The sequence below is a fragment of the Syngnathoides biaculeatus genome, chromosome 9, assembly GCF_019802595.1.
Source record: "Syngnathoides biaculeatus isolate LvHL_M chromosome 9, ASM1980259v1, whole genome shotgun sequence".
Classification (NCBI taxonomy): domain Eukaryota; kingdom Metazoa; phylum Chordata; class Actinopteri; order Syngnathiformes; family Syngnathidae; genus Syngnathoides; species Syngnathoides biaculeatus.
This window is the reverse complement of record NC_084648.1, coordinates 17363099-17378378: the sequence shown is the minus strand read 5'-3', so window position 1 is coordinate 17378378 and position 15280 is coordinate 17363099. Positions and strand designations below refer to the sequence as shown.

Below are 15280 nucleotides of genomic sequence, written 5' to 3'. Positions count from 1 at the left end.
CAACAACAACAACAACAAAATATTCATCCACTGACGGCGCCTTTGTTTATTTTCAAAACGTTGCTCCGGGGGCAACCTTTGAGAAGTCGGCGTTGATGCCCAGCTGGAAGAGCGTGGAGCGAATGGCGTTGCAGCTGGCCGACACGGCGCCGTTGGTGCAGGCCGGGTCCGACAAAGTGTTGGACAGCGACGCTCGCTCCGTCGACAGACTTTCCCTGAGCTTGTTCGTGCCCTCTTGGAGGACCTGCAGCGAAGAGCTGACGTTCTCCAGGGCCTCTTTAGTCTCGCGCATGGCTGCAAATCAACACATTTTCATCTGAGAAACAACATTTTATACACCCCCCGCCCCCACAAAAATTAACACAAAACAGATTAAAATTGATTGAAACAACCACAAGGAGCACAAAGGTGACATGGATAATACGGTACTAGACGCACAGACACCAAAGAACCGGTCGCTAACACTTCCACTGACACTTTGTGTCACACGCACAAAATGCAGAACGTTGCTCTTTACCTTTGATTGCGTTCTCAACTTTAACTTTAGAGGAAAGAACATGTGAGGTGAAAAATAGATTAAAAAAAGCAGGAGTATGATCAGGTTTGAGTGACAGAATAAAGCAGGGGTTCTGAAAATGTGGTCCGATATTCTACACAGTACCTGATCAAATCGTATCATTGGTTGAGGTGAACAGTTAGTTACTACATATCGGAACGTTTCTGGAAATTTTGTTTGAGGAAGCATAGTGGCGGCACAGTGGCTCAGCTGGTAAAGCATTGGCCTCACAGTTCCGAGGTGCCGGGTTCGATCCCGGACCCGCCAGTGTGGACTTTGGATGTTCTTCCCCTGCCTGCGTGGGTTTTCTCCGGGCACTCCGGTTTCCTCCCACGTCCCAAAAACATGCAACATTAACTGGACACTCTAAATTGCCCCCAGGTCTGATTGCGAGCGCGATTGTTTGTCTCGATTGGGCCGGCGAACAGTTCAGGGTGTGCCCCGCCTCCTGCCCGTAGACAGCTGGGATGGGCCTCCAGCGCTCCCCGCGACCCTTGTGAGGATAAGCGGCTGAGAAAATGGATGGATGCATATTTCTGGAAAATGAGTTGCAGCAAGCATACTAGAATTCAGTAAGTTAAAATTTTGTATTATGTAACGTATGTATGTAGTACATACAGTAATTTGCCGTGTTGTGTTGCATCATATCATAGCAGGGCAGCTCATAATACACTAAATTGCGTAATAACATTGGATCAAATGATATTGTATCGTATCATTCTGGAATTAATTAGAGACTCTAAATTGCCCGTAGGTGCGCTTGTCAGGGCGACTGGTCGTTCGGTTCTACGTGCCCCGTGATTGGCTGGCAACCAGTTCGGGGCGTGCCCCGCCTCCTTCCCGAAGATAGCTGGGATAGGCGCCAGCACTCCCGCGACCCTTGTGAGCATAAGCGGATGACATGACTGGAATGCAATGTATTTGAGGTATCAAAAAGGAAGCATCGTATCCAATTAAATGTCACATTGCAATGCATCGGCAAATCAACTCAAACGAGATGACATCAAATCCGATTGTTTTGCGCCGTACTTGCGCGTACGCAATCTCTGAGCGGCACGATATCCTTCAAACGAAAGCCAAATTTGAAAAGAGGATTACGTTACCTCCCGCCATGCGGAGGGCCGTGTCCAGGGACGGAACCACCTCCTTCTCCAGCTGACTGTGAATCCTCCCGCCCAGCAAAGGTCCGATGTCTATGACAGTTAATACAGTTAAGGGTACGTTTGCGGAATATTTAATAACTGCACAGTAAACGGACTTACTGTCAAGTTCGGACAGGACTTTATTCTTGGCTGTTGTGTATTGTGCTGTCATGTATTCGATTTGCTGCAAAAAAAAGAAAAAAAAAGTTCATTTCGGCTTTTATTTTGGTTTGTTTGTAGTAAAGAAGGGAGCGAATAAATGCTCACCGCGGGCGTGTTGTTGGCGAAGGTCTTCAAGTCTCGGATGTTGGTGTTGATGAACCGCCGGGTGCTCTTGATGTGAGAGCTCATGTTGTGGTTCGCCGCGTAAGCCACGATCACCCCCAAGCTGAATTTATTTCAATAAAAAGATAATGACAGCAAACACGGAGATGTTAAGTTAAGTCATGTTCCGGTGTTACTATTAATGACATTTCAATGTAAAAATGAAATTAACTCCACGTGGTGGGGCAGTTATGATTGAGCCCCATGAATTGTCGCTGGCCGATCAGGATGATGCCCTTTAAATTCTGCCTAGCAACAAGCATCTGAACACGTATCATTGAGTTCATTCATTCGCTGTCAGGCGTCCATCTTTTAATTCTGCCCAACAAAAACAGGAAAGGACAGTTCTAAACGAGACTCGGAAATTCCACCAATCGACAAGCGGCGGTGCAGATATTGTCGAGTCCTCCGGATTCCGCCAAGCAACAAATGGTGGCGGAATCACAATTGCACCTCATGAATGTTGCCAGGCAACAACCATCCAAAAAGTTATAATAGAGCAAGGGTGTCAAATTTATTTTTTTGGCAGGCCACATTGTCAAGTCAGAGGGGCGTTCAAAACTTGAATCGCCGCAGCATATTTATGAACTGTTTTTGCAATCAGAAATCACGGGTTGTTATATCGTAGTTATCATTTATGACATATGACGATTTGATATTTTGGTACAGATTTTCACAAGAATCACGGAAGGTGGCACACACGATTCGCCTTCGCGGGCCACATAAAACCATGTGGCGGGCCGGATTTGGCCCCCCCGCCCTTGTGTTTCACACCAGTGTAATAGAGCCCTTATAAATTCAGCCTGCCAACGTGTAACGGGGCAGTTACAATTGCGCCCCACGAACTGTTCCCGGGAACAAGCCAAGCTAATCATGACGACGATAAATATATATATATATATTTTTTTTTTAATTTTTTTTTTTTTTTTAAATCTAGTGCCCGTTACTCTGAGTTATCCGGCTCAAACCGGGTCCCGGGTCCCTCACACAATGAAAACGGTGGTGGCGATGAGCGTGGCAGTGAAGAAGCCCCGTCGGCAGTCGGCGTTCTTCCTCTGCCTCTGGTGCATCTCCCCGCCGCAGTTCTCGCAGCAACGACAGATGCAGAAGCACAGGCCCAGCACGGGGACCAGAACCACGAACAGGACGCCGATGGCCGCGCACACCAGGAAGCCCAGCTCATAGTAGAACGCCTGCCGAGGGGGTGGAGAAATTTAAAAGGAAAAAAAAAAAAAAAAAAAACATCCATCAGTCAAACTTGTCAAACAATTGGGTTTCCTGACCCTAAAGTTACGAGGGGGCTTACCTCGAGCAGCAGGACGACGTTGTCTGGCTGCGTCACGAGACGTACGAAAATATAAGCAATAACTAAAAAAGTGTGACATGATCTCGCGCATCTCCACAAAACGAAAGCGAGGACAAACCTTTCTCCATTCTTCAAGTATGATCCCTCCCATATTTTGCTGGATTACTTTAACAATCAGATCTGAAAACAAACCAAAAATGATTCGGGGTGATTTTTCGAACTTGCAGTACGTCACTGTATCCACTAGATGGCGTTGCCATTTACGGTCCACCTCAAATTTTCTATTAGATGCAGATTATTGTTTTGTTTGTTAAAAAAAAAAAAAAAAAAAAAGTTTTCATAATTTGGCGGCTTTTAACAATGTCAAATTTGGCACAGTGGGTCAGCTGGTAAAGCCTTGGCCCAACAGTTCTGAGGTCCCGGGTTCAATCCCAGACCTGCCTGTGTGGAGTTCGCATGTTCACCCCGTGCCTGCGTGGGGTACTCCGGTTCCCTCCCACATCCCAAAAACATGCAACATTAATTGGAGACTGTAAATTGCCCCTAGGTGTGATTGTGGGTGCGGCTGTTTGTCCCGTTGTGACCTGCGATTGGGTGCCAACCAGTTCAGGGTGTACCCCACCTCCTGCCCAATGACAGCTGGGATAGGCTCTAGCACTCCCGTGACCTTGTGAGGATAAGCGGCTAAGAAAATGGATGGATGGATGGCACCGGAAGCTGACTGGTTAGAAGATCTCCCTCACAGTTCTTCCAAGCTAACATGCTAACTGAAAACTCTAAATTGACCATAAGTGTGAACAGAAGCGTGAATGTGTAATAAACTAGTTATACACATTCCTTAGTACCTAAGAAATATTATCATTTTGTGACCTTAGTGTGGCTGAGCGGCAAAGAGAATGGATGGATGGATGTTTTCATAATTTTTCAGGTGTGGATATGACTTCCCTAGCTGCAGAAGAATCTTGCTTGAATGAGCATGACAATAATATGTCATTTTTTTTCTAGATTTCGTACTTGAGGCACAAATGAATCCACCGTATGAAGTCTGCTTAGCAAAACTGGAATATGTCTTGGACTTGGGGGCGCAGTTGAACTGGTCCCACAAACTCTCCCTAGCAACGGGTTGAAAACGGCTTGGGCCCAGTGAATTTTGCAGAGCAGCAAGCGTCGGACTCGGGAGGACGACTGAACGAGGGCCTGTAAAATCTGTCGAACAAATGTCAAAAAGTCATCCGTGGGGGCACAACTGGACCGACGCCAGAAATTCTGCCTAGCAACAAGTGGAAAACGTGTCTGCTCAGCAACAAGTGGAAAACATGTTCGACCTGGAGAGACATCTGATTGTGACCCGCAAATTTTCCTGAGAAACGAGTGGAAAACGTGCTGGACCTCGGGGCACAATTGAATGTGCCCCATGAACTCCGCCTAGCAACCAATAGAAAATGTGTCAGAGTTCAAGCCACAATTGGACAAACCCCACAAAGTTCACCTAACAAATGGCGTCATTGAACACAACCCACAAACTCTGCCAAGCAACTCGTGAAACACACGCACAGACACATACAAGTCAAAATAATACAAATAACTTTTTGAATTTAATCATTTAAGGTGATGGTGTAGCGGTACACACGCCTGACTTTGGTCTCCCTGCAACTGACTGGCCACCACTTCACGGTGTAGCCTGCCCGGGCTCCGGCTCTCCCGTGAGTGACCCTTGTGAGGATAAGCGGCTCGGATAATAAATGGATGGAGAACAAGGATGTTGTTCCAGTCCAGCTGTTAGCATGCTTATGTAGGTCACCAAAGTGTTAAGCTTACCTGCGTTGGGACTCTACCCCTCCCAGTAGGTAAACGCACACATACTAGTATAAAGACTCACTGGTTACTTTATAATTTCACTGATATTCACCCAAAAATTCAACTGACAGCAATAATAATCCTTGTTTTTGTGTATTATTAGTGGGATAAGATTCCACCCGCAGTGTATTCATTTAAAAATATACCAATTATCGTGGTTATAGTGTCCAGTGGTACCTTGCCAACAATTTAGGTTACAGGTTGTATGCTTATTGCATTTTTAAATCGTTTGATAGCGGCACAGATATTAAACAGTAGAAAATCACATGCAGTACGGCGGACGACTCAATGAGCAAATCCACCTCACAGTCAGAAGGTTGTGGGTTCAAATACAGTGGTACCTCTACGTATGAAGTTAATCCGTTCTGGAAGCAATTTTGTAACTTGAATTTTTCTTCAGTAAAACCGCATTTTATATGTAAATAGCCTAATCCGTTCCAAGCCCCCCGCCAAAACTAAGCATTCAAAGTAGTCTTCTTTCCTTTTTGGATGATTGAGACATTTTGGTGCATTGTTTTGTGCATTGTGTTATGATAGGAATGGCCACCCAATTCATGTTTCTATGTAAAATTAGTCTTTGTGGGGTAATTTTTTTGTCACTTTCCAGGCCCCCTTTTTTTTCATGGAATTCATCCTGCATCCAAATGGCTGCTTTTAAACGTGCAATTCTCAGGAATTTGGTTGTAAGAGAAATCCGCAGGTTCATCGCAAGTGAATCGCGTTGGTACCATCTGCTTTTTTTTTTTTTTTTTTGTCTTCACAGCTTCTTAGTTAGCATTAGCCGCACAGGGCAGCTAAGCTTAGACAGCTTAGTTCAGTGACCCAGTAGGGGGGGAGATACGGTAAACGAAAGGAGCGAGGGGGTGGGGGGTGAGAGGGATAAACAAAAGCATCGCAATTAGCGTGCACAAGTGCAAAATTAAAGTTGCAAGGCTGAAATTACAATTATGCAGATAATTAAATGTGAAAAAGCCATTCGCAATTTTGACTTTTTTTTTTTCTTTCAAAATGCAGAAACATGATAACGTAAAGAAACTGATCAGTGGGTCAAAAAATGTTAAGAATTTTTTTTAATTGTAATTGATGAGGAATTAATGAATATTATTATATTCAAGATATTTACATATTTTCCCAATAGTTTTAACATTATTGGCCAAAAAAACCTTTAGTGGGAGATAAAAGTTAAAAAAAAACAAAACCTAAGGTTATTTGTGTGTGTATTTTATATATATATATATATATATATATATATATATATATTATATATATATATATATATATATATATATATATATATATATATATATATATTATATATATATATATATATAAAGAGAGCAACAGAGGTGTGTTTATAATTTTAATAATTGATGAATTACAATTTTTAAAATTAATTTAAAATGTGGCTGAGTGTCAAAAATCTAATGACAGTTGAAATAAAAGGGTCAATTTCTATTTTTAATCTCAAATGAAGTGTAAAATTGTGCATGTAATAAATATGCATAAATAAAGTATAAAGAATCAGGGAGGCCAGCTGAGAATGTGAAACGTTCCCCAAAATTTTCCATTTTAAATATTTACCATGTTGGTCATACAATTATTGCTTTCTGGCAATTAACCTGTCCAAACGTATCAAAGAGTCTGCCGAAACGTTTTAGCGTGTGACTTCCTGTTCCTGCCAAACGTCCCCGTCCTCCCAGCAAAGCAACACGTCTCCTCACGATTAACGTCAATAAAAGGTCTTCCCCAGTGTCTTCCGGTCACGGGTAAATATAGCCTGGCACAATCCTCTGCGCTGACCCGCTCGGACAGATTAGCCAAAGACGCAGAGCGGCCCTTCTTTCAAGCCGCCGTTGAATCTTTGTGACCTCACATCCACCTCATCTTGAAAGGAGGCGACAAATTCGCAATGTTCATATTTCTGCTATCCAATTGAAATTAATATTTAAAGAAAAAACAAATAGTTTGCAATTGTCCACCAAGGAAATGTAGTCGCCCATCCGGAGTGTAGAAATTGTTGGACTTGTTACTTGTTATTATTTTCCTCATGAAGGGAAAGAAGGCACCTTATTTGTTCAGTTTTGTCCAATGATTGAGGCCTTTCATCCATTAAAGTTTTAATTTTTTTCTACGCAAATAAAATAATGCAAACTTTTTTACGTGTTGTTGTGAGTTTTATACAATATAATATAATAATATATAATACAAAACTGTGCCAAACAAATATGCGTTCATCTAAGATGACACGCTGCGGCAACTGCTAACAGGACAAGCCTAAAGGAAAAGAATAATATAATATAATATAATATAATATAATATAATAAATGTCAGTTTTTCTGTACATTATTTTCCCTTCTAAAATATATGCACTTCATATTATAATTATTGTAAAAGTATAGTATGTATGGGGCCATTATTTAGATACATTTATACAACAGAGAATATTGCAGATGAATAATCTATTATTGTATTAATATAGTATCATAACTTCAAAGTATTTATAGACTGAGGTTTAAGACTTGATCCCTTTTTTTTCCTCTTTTCTTTCCTCTTACCAATTTTGAAAATGCAAACTGACCCAAATGATGCCCGTGATTTATTTTTATAATTTTTATTTATTTCAGTTTTCATATGTCCAAAATTATTTTTTCTGTTTAAAAAAAAAATCAGAAAAATGTCCCTCATTTCATTTATGTTTGTTCAAAAATAACAATAAAACTAACAAGTTTTAGACAGAAAATAAATATTTTATCTTCTAAAAAGAAATATGAAACATGCGAATTTTCCCATTTTGTTTATTTTTCTCAACATGTTATTTTTTTCATTTTTGGATTTTTTTTCAAGTAAAAAATACCATCCATTTTTTTACAAGTACGACCTCTCCATGGTGACAACATGAAAATAAAATGGTGTAGTCCTGAAAATAAGCAATGGCAGCAATTTGCTTTGCAATAATCACAAATACATATTGCTCACTTTTCAGATTAAATGCAGAAATCATTTGTCCTAAAAAGGTAAATACAACTGAACGGTAACAAGGCTGTGATTCTTTGGCCTACCACTAGAGGAAGCCCCCGTACCACCAGTGGCACGACCAGTGGCACACTTCATTAATCACTCTTCGAAAATATATATGTATAAAATGCATAAAAATTTGGACTTGACGTTTTCAAATCATCACAGTCATGAAGTCGAATGAGAAAATAACAAGTGTGACCCACTTTGGCACGAGTGTGCGAGACGACGCCATCTGGACGGGTCGCCGTTTCAGCAGGTTAGCATTAGCTCAGTTTATGCTAATCCTCTAATCTATCCTGTGTGTGTGTGTGTGTGTTTATTAGTGGGATAAGATTCCACCCGCAAGCCTTAAAGAGCCCAAAATGCGTTTTCACTGCGAACCTAACGTTCCCACGGATTTAGAGGGAGGGGGTGATCTGACGGGCCGGAATACAGTGGCGCCTTGACATTTTGAGGTGAATTCCTTCCATGACCACACTCGTATCTCAAATCGGCTTTCCCCTTTGAGCGCTGGTGCCTATCCCGGGTATCTTCGGGCAGGAGGCGGGGGGTGGACCCTGAACTGGTGCCCAGCCAATCGCAGGGCACATCTACCGCTCACATCCGCACCTATGGGCAATTTAGAGTCTCCAATAATGGGAGGAAACCGGAATTCCCGGAGGAAACCCACGTAGGCACGGGGAGAACATGCAAACTCCACACAGGCGGGGCCGAGATTTGAACCCCGGTCGTCAGAACTGTGGGACGGAAGCTCTAACCAGTCGCCCACAAGACTAAAACGATAACCCTTTCTTCAAATTATGACTCCATTTTTATGATCCGTTTGGGGCCGCCGTTTTTGTCCTCGTCGTCCTTGGGCTTCCGGGTGAGCTCGACTTTGGGGGATGGGAATCGGTTGCCAACCAATCGCGGAGCACATCCTGTATAGTACAGACAAAATATTCTCGCTCATATCCAGAACTATGGTGCCCTGCGATAGGCTGGCAACCAGTTCGGGCTGCCTGTTGACAGCAGGGATGGGCTCTAGCAAGCTCCGCGACCCTTGTGAGGATAAGCGGCAAAGAAAAAAAGGACGGATGGATTCAGAACTATGCACAATGTAGACCAGGAGTGTAAAATAAGTTTTTGTCGCAGGCCACGTTGTAGTTACGGTTTCCCTTAGAAGGCCGTTACGACTGAAACCATAAAAATATTGAATTACCTCGTCGTATTTGCATTAATTTATGAACAACTTTTGGAATCAGAAAAATGCTTGTAATATCTCGCCGTTATCATTTACGGTGAATGACTTTGAAATTTACAGAGTTTCACAAGATTCATGGAAGTCGACACGCACATAAAAATCACATGGCGAGCTGGATCTGGACCCCCGGGCCTTGAGTTGGACACCAGTGATGTAGCCGTTTCAAATAAGCGAACGGGTGTTTTTGGAAGGCGGGAGCAAGATGGAGTACCAGGAGAAAACCCACACAAGCACTGATATTGATGACTGATCAATACCCGCGCCTGTACAGATACATTTGGATTGATCTTCCCAACTAACCCATCGGCGCGGACCGCCTGCGACGCCCTCCGAGCGACGCCGTCCCGGCCGCGGCAGCATATGGTTCTGCCGGATTAAGGTCTTACGAAGTGATGCAGGTGACTTGAGAAAGCCTCCCCTTAATCGCTGATCTGTTAATTGATTAGCCAGCCCCTCGGGCCTGGACCCCCCCTGCACCAAAAACGGCAGCGACTTAAAGGCCTCCAATCCTATTGCGCTGCGTCAACACGCCAACGTGACCAACCGCGCGGACACTAGCGCACGCGCGGGTGAGGGATTTGAACGAGGCGTCGCTAAGGTTTCATCTACGGGGGGGGGGGGGGGGGGGGGGGATTCTGCCTCGGGAGCCCGTTGTTGACTTTACGCCAGTCACGTGACAAAACAACAAGCGCAGGATTGATGGCCATTGATCTGCTGCTCGCATTAATCTCATCATAACATTGGTTTATGCCACAGCTGTCAAACTCAAGCCCCGGGGGCCGGATCTGGCCCGCCGCGTGATTTCATGCAAATCATGTGTATCAACTTCGGAGATTTTTTTTTTCAAATCTGTACCAAAATTTCAATTCGTCCTATCATAAATGATGACGTTGAGAAATTACAAGCATTTTTGTGTTACCAAACAAGATTAGTTGGTGAAACCCATTACCTTTGATTTCTGATTCCAAAACTAGTTCATGAATTTCATGTGTAACTATGATGAGGCGGCGGCACGTTGGCCTCATAGTTCTGAGATCCCGGGTTCAATCCTTGACTTGCGTGCGTGGAGTTTGCATGTTCTCCTCGTGCTTGTGTGGGTTTTCACCGGGCACTCCGGTTTCCTCCCACATCCCCAAAACATGCAACATTATTTGGACACTCTAAATTGCCCATAGGTGTGATTGCGAGTGCGGCTGTTTATCTCCATGTGCCCAGCGATTGGCTGGCAACAAATTCAGGGTGTACAACGCCTTCTGCCCGTTGACAGCTTGGATAGGCTCCAGCACTCCTTCGCGACCCTTGTGAGGATAAGCGGCCAAGAAAATGGATGGATATGATGAGACGGTGAAAGATTTTTTTTATGGTTTCACAGCCATAACGGCCCTCTGAGCGAAACCGCAAGTACAATGTGGGCCGCGACAAAAATGAGTTTGACACCCCTCCTTTATGGGATCATCATCACAAAAGCGCACAATTGTTACAACACTCATTCAGCAGAAACCCCCGGAAAGCCGGAATAAGCGCTCAGCGACCGACACCGGCTTCACCGATTAACAGGAAATTGGGTGGACACGTCGCTAGTGAGGATAAGCGGTACAGAAAATGGAGTATGAAAAAGTCACAAAGAAAGTGGAAATTGGGCAGGAAGTCAGACATTTTGCTTTGAAGCAGACATTTTGTGGGTGAATTTAATGAGCTAATTTCATTGCTGCCTTCATATTTATTTATTATCCATTGTCCAAAAACTCTCTGGGAATTGAAAGTATGTACTGTCGGGCCCGATTTTAATATATATACAATCATCTTAGTTCTACAACTGCACCCAGTGACATATTTTAAGATAATGTGCCATTAAAATGAAGCTAACGACTAGGACGCCAAGCATGTTATCGGCTTTTAGTCAAACGGTGTGCAAATAGCAGCAGCGTGTGTAAATACTAAATGGCGGACGCTCTTTGATGGCGCACATTTGGACTTTGTTGTTTAGCTAGCGACATGGGCCGCTTGAACTGAGTGCTAAGTCGTCCCCCCCCCCTCCAAAATGGCTACTACTACCGCTATTTATCGATTAAATAACAATTCAATCAAACAAAAACAAATATTAAAAAAATATTTTGACAAATCAACCACAGTCAATCGCCAAATGACTTGTTCAAAAGGCCCAAGACTGTATTATCAATAATGGTAAAGGATTTAGCATTGAGTTACGGTACTGTTTGTATTTCTATAACAACAACTCATATTGTAAATTATTGATGGACACACAAAAAAACATTAATTAATAGCACTTGTGGGCAAAAAACATCTCTGACCCCGATTGATGACTCGAGAAATTTATTGATGACCCCCCCCCCCCCAAAAAAACAAAAAATAATTACTTGAGAGCAATTTTAAGTTTTAACCCCAAATTCAGTGTTGGGAAAAAAAAGGCAAACCTTAACTTGCACATGAAGAGGAAAAAAAAAATTATATTCCATCCCACTTCTTAATTTAAAAAATATATTAAATTCAATAGTATGATATAATATTAAATGTAATTGTTTTAATTTTAAATTTCTTTTACATCAATTTTCACATTTGTGATCTTTTAAAGATGTACAATTCTATATATTATGAAGACATTTTAAAAAATGTGACCTTCGCGACAGGAATTGGACTTGATGACTGATCAATGAAATGGATTGACAAACCAATAAAAATTGACTTGGGAGTCACTTCGGGCCACAACCCGTAGTTTGGAGAACCCACGTTTAGCTTACATGCAATGTGGAAAAATGTAAAAAAAAAGAAAAGAATCACCATTTTTTTGTCTTTGTTTTAATTGGTTTTATATAAATAATCCATTTATAGATCAAAATAAATACAATTAAAAGGCGTATCATAAAACAAACACAATTTCTGAGAAGGAAAAGCATGTGAACGTTGAATGGAGATGCAGTGGCATCAATTGAAATTTAAAAAACTGAATTATATCAGTAATAAAGGAACTTTTTGTTGAAAAATTGTGAGTTTTAGTCTAGAGAAAATGTCATTTTAGGAATATTGGAATTCTTGGAATCTTTGAAACAGTTACAGGGATTTTCAAGGATGAGCTGAACATTTTCAATTTGAAAATTGGGATGATGGAGATTTTTTATTTTTTGTATGCCCAGTTTATTATGGGGCCTTACCTGTCTTGAATGTTTTGGAATCTCGGGAATTTTGAATGATTTGAAATGTGGAAGTAGTTGAAAGCTATACAAGAGGAGATAAATATTTTAATTTATCTGACCTTTGGGGAAGGAGTTGGGCTGGACCACGTAGAGAAAAGCGTGGACCATGTGGAAGAGTAGCCCCATCGTCCCGGGCTCGTAGTAGGCGTGGGTGTCGTACACCGCCGCCGGGACGAACCCAAAATCCAGCGGCTCCACCGGCGGTGCCGAGCGCTGCCGGTGGGGGTCCGCTCTCGAGTCGCCCTGGTTGGGTTGCTGATACTGGCCGCTCGCGGACCCCCACCAGCACAGGAGCAACGCGAGCCACCGTGTCCACAACATGGCTCCGGCGGGCGGTAAAAGAAAACAAAACAAAACAAAAAAAAATAATCCGTGAAGTTAGACGACCTGGAGTTCGAAAAAGATAAGACCGCTGCGGTCCGAGCTCCGGGACCACCTCACACGGTCACACCTGACCGGCGTACAACCAAAGCAGGCGAGGGGTGACTTTTTCCCCCACACTCTCCTTAGATCCAGCCAGCTCCGTGGGGACTCTCCACACGCATCTTCCCCGGGGTAGGTCGCTTCTCGGACGGGGTGGAATGAGCAGAAGAGGACGCGGGGGCTCACCGGTCGCCCAGCTGAGCTCTAAATCCCCGCTGGACAGAGGCGAGAGACCGTCAACAAACTCATGTGCACGAATACGACTGCGTAAAAATCGAACTAAAATCGATGTGAAACAAACGTGTATAAAATGGACTAAAGTGTCTCTCAAAGGTTTGTGGTACATTATATTAATAGCGACACGATGAGTAGAACGATATATATTTTGGGACGCCTCGAGACATTTGTGGACGGTGCCTTTGAATTTTTAGTGCACCTGAAAAATAAATTAAACATATTCCGAGTTTCCTCCCACGTCCAAAAATAAAAAACAAACAAACAAACAAAAAACACATATGGTAGGTTAATTTAAGACAAAATTGGTCGTTTGTGTCAATATGAGTGAGAATAGTCGTTTGCTTTTATTTGTCCTGCGATTGGCTGGCGACCAGTTAAGGGCGTGGCCAGCGCCCACGCGAACCCTCGTGAAGGTGGGCGGTATGGAAAATGAATGGATCGATTTTAATTCATACAGCATTCCAAATAAATAAAATGTTAGATCATGTCTCTTCTTGAAAAGCTGGACAGACTCATAATTAATTGTTCTCTAGGAATTGACTACTATATAAAAATGAGTTAATTTTTTTCCCCCCAAGCAATTTGTTTTACCACTCCAAAATTATTAGAATATAATGCAGAGAACTTGCACATCATTTTACCTAAAATACAATCACATGACTAAACACATTATACTCCTCGGACTGGGTCGACGGAACATAAACACAATTCTGTTTGTCGAGTCCATTAAGAAGCAACACCGCCAGAATGGATTACAAAACAAAATATTTTATTCTTCCGGGAAAATGGCATATCTCTTTCTCACACACACAAATTGAGAAAATGAAGAGGATGAAATTAAATCGAGGCCCAGTGGACATCAAAAGTCTACGTACACATCCCTGCTCTAAAACCAGGATTTTGTAATACTGTGTTGAAAAATGAGACCAAAAAAAGGTCATTTTAATTATTTAAAATTTTTTACACCATTAATTGTACTTTATAATCTGTACCACACAATTGAAAAAATACTTTGATTTTTGAAACTTAAAAGAAAAACCTACTACAGTTGTACATCAGAACTTTATTTGGGTTCATCAGAGGCACTTTAAACCGTGGCAGGTGTGTGCTGAGTCTTATTTAACATTTTTTAAACGTGACTGGATTATTCATAGCCACTAGTTATGAAATGGTGTCAACTGCACACTTTTGCAAAAAAAATTTTCAGATGTCATGCAATCCAGGGGTCGCATTAATGATGGATTTTTTTTTTTTAATGATTTATCTTAGTCTTGTTTTTTTACATCTCAAAAACCTGCCATTTGAACAGAGGTGTGTAGACTTTTTATACCCACTGCGGATAATATCAAACAAGTGTGGGTGAACGTCAGTCATTTCCTATTCAAAAATGTCACTTGGAATTCAATTCAGTTGCAATTAAAATATAGATGACAGTGGCATTTATGTATGCTCTCATCTTATTATTATCTAAGTCAGTATAAAACAATATAAGTGTGACGTCCTGCCTGTCAATGTCAGCAAACCTGTGGAAAAATATTTAATACCTGACATGTAACACATGGCGAAAGAATATTTCATGTATTACACGTAGAATGAGAGTTGGTATATTATCACGGCCAAGAAAAACACCAACAACTTATTTCAGTCAATTTACCAGCAAAAAGGTTGTTCTTGATTTACTGTTCTGAGATTGGTGAAAACATGTTCATGCACACGGAGCAAAAAGAGATTGAATTTGGTCATTTAAAAACAATTTTGGGCAGTCTTGGTAAAATTCACGCTGCCACTATAATGTCAAAAGATTTCCCAAAAAATCTTTTGGTCTTGTATTCAAAGAAAAGGGGTGGGCAATCTGTGGCCTGCAGACCATAATGTGGCCCTAAAAACCTGACAAGAACCTGTATAAAAAGCCTGGCAAAATGCTTAGAAAATATATAACATTTGATCGCATTATGTTTTTAC

General features: G+C 41.9%; 1 protein-coding gene across 1 annotated transcript in view; it reads right to left on the bottom strand.

The window, feature by feature from the left end:
• The window catches only part of prom1b (prominin 1 b), a 28666-nt gene extending 15381 nt beyond the window's left edge, over positions 1–13285 (bottom strand). The window contains exons 1-8 of the mRNA XM_061830870.1: positions 12718–13285; positions 3447–3508; positions 3329–3355; positions 3010–3215; positions 1966–2086; positions 1819–1882; positions 1660–1749; positions 77–294 (exon numbers count right to left, since the gene is read on the bottom strand). Of these exons, the coding sequence (XP_061686854.1) occupies positions 77–294; positions 1660–1749; positions 1819–1882; positions 1966–2086; positions 3010–3215; positions 3329–3355; positions 3447–3508; positions 12718–12979 (1050 nt within the window). The 5' untranslated portion in view covers positions 12980–13285. The remainder of the gene's footprint in view (positions 1–76; positions 295–1659; positions 1750–1818; positions 1883–1965; positions 2087–3009; positions 3216–3328; positions 3356–3446; positions 3509–12717) is intronic.
• Between the last annotated feature and the right edge of the window lie 1995 nt (positions 13286–15280).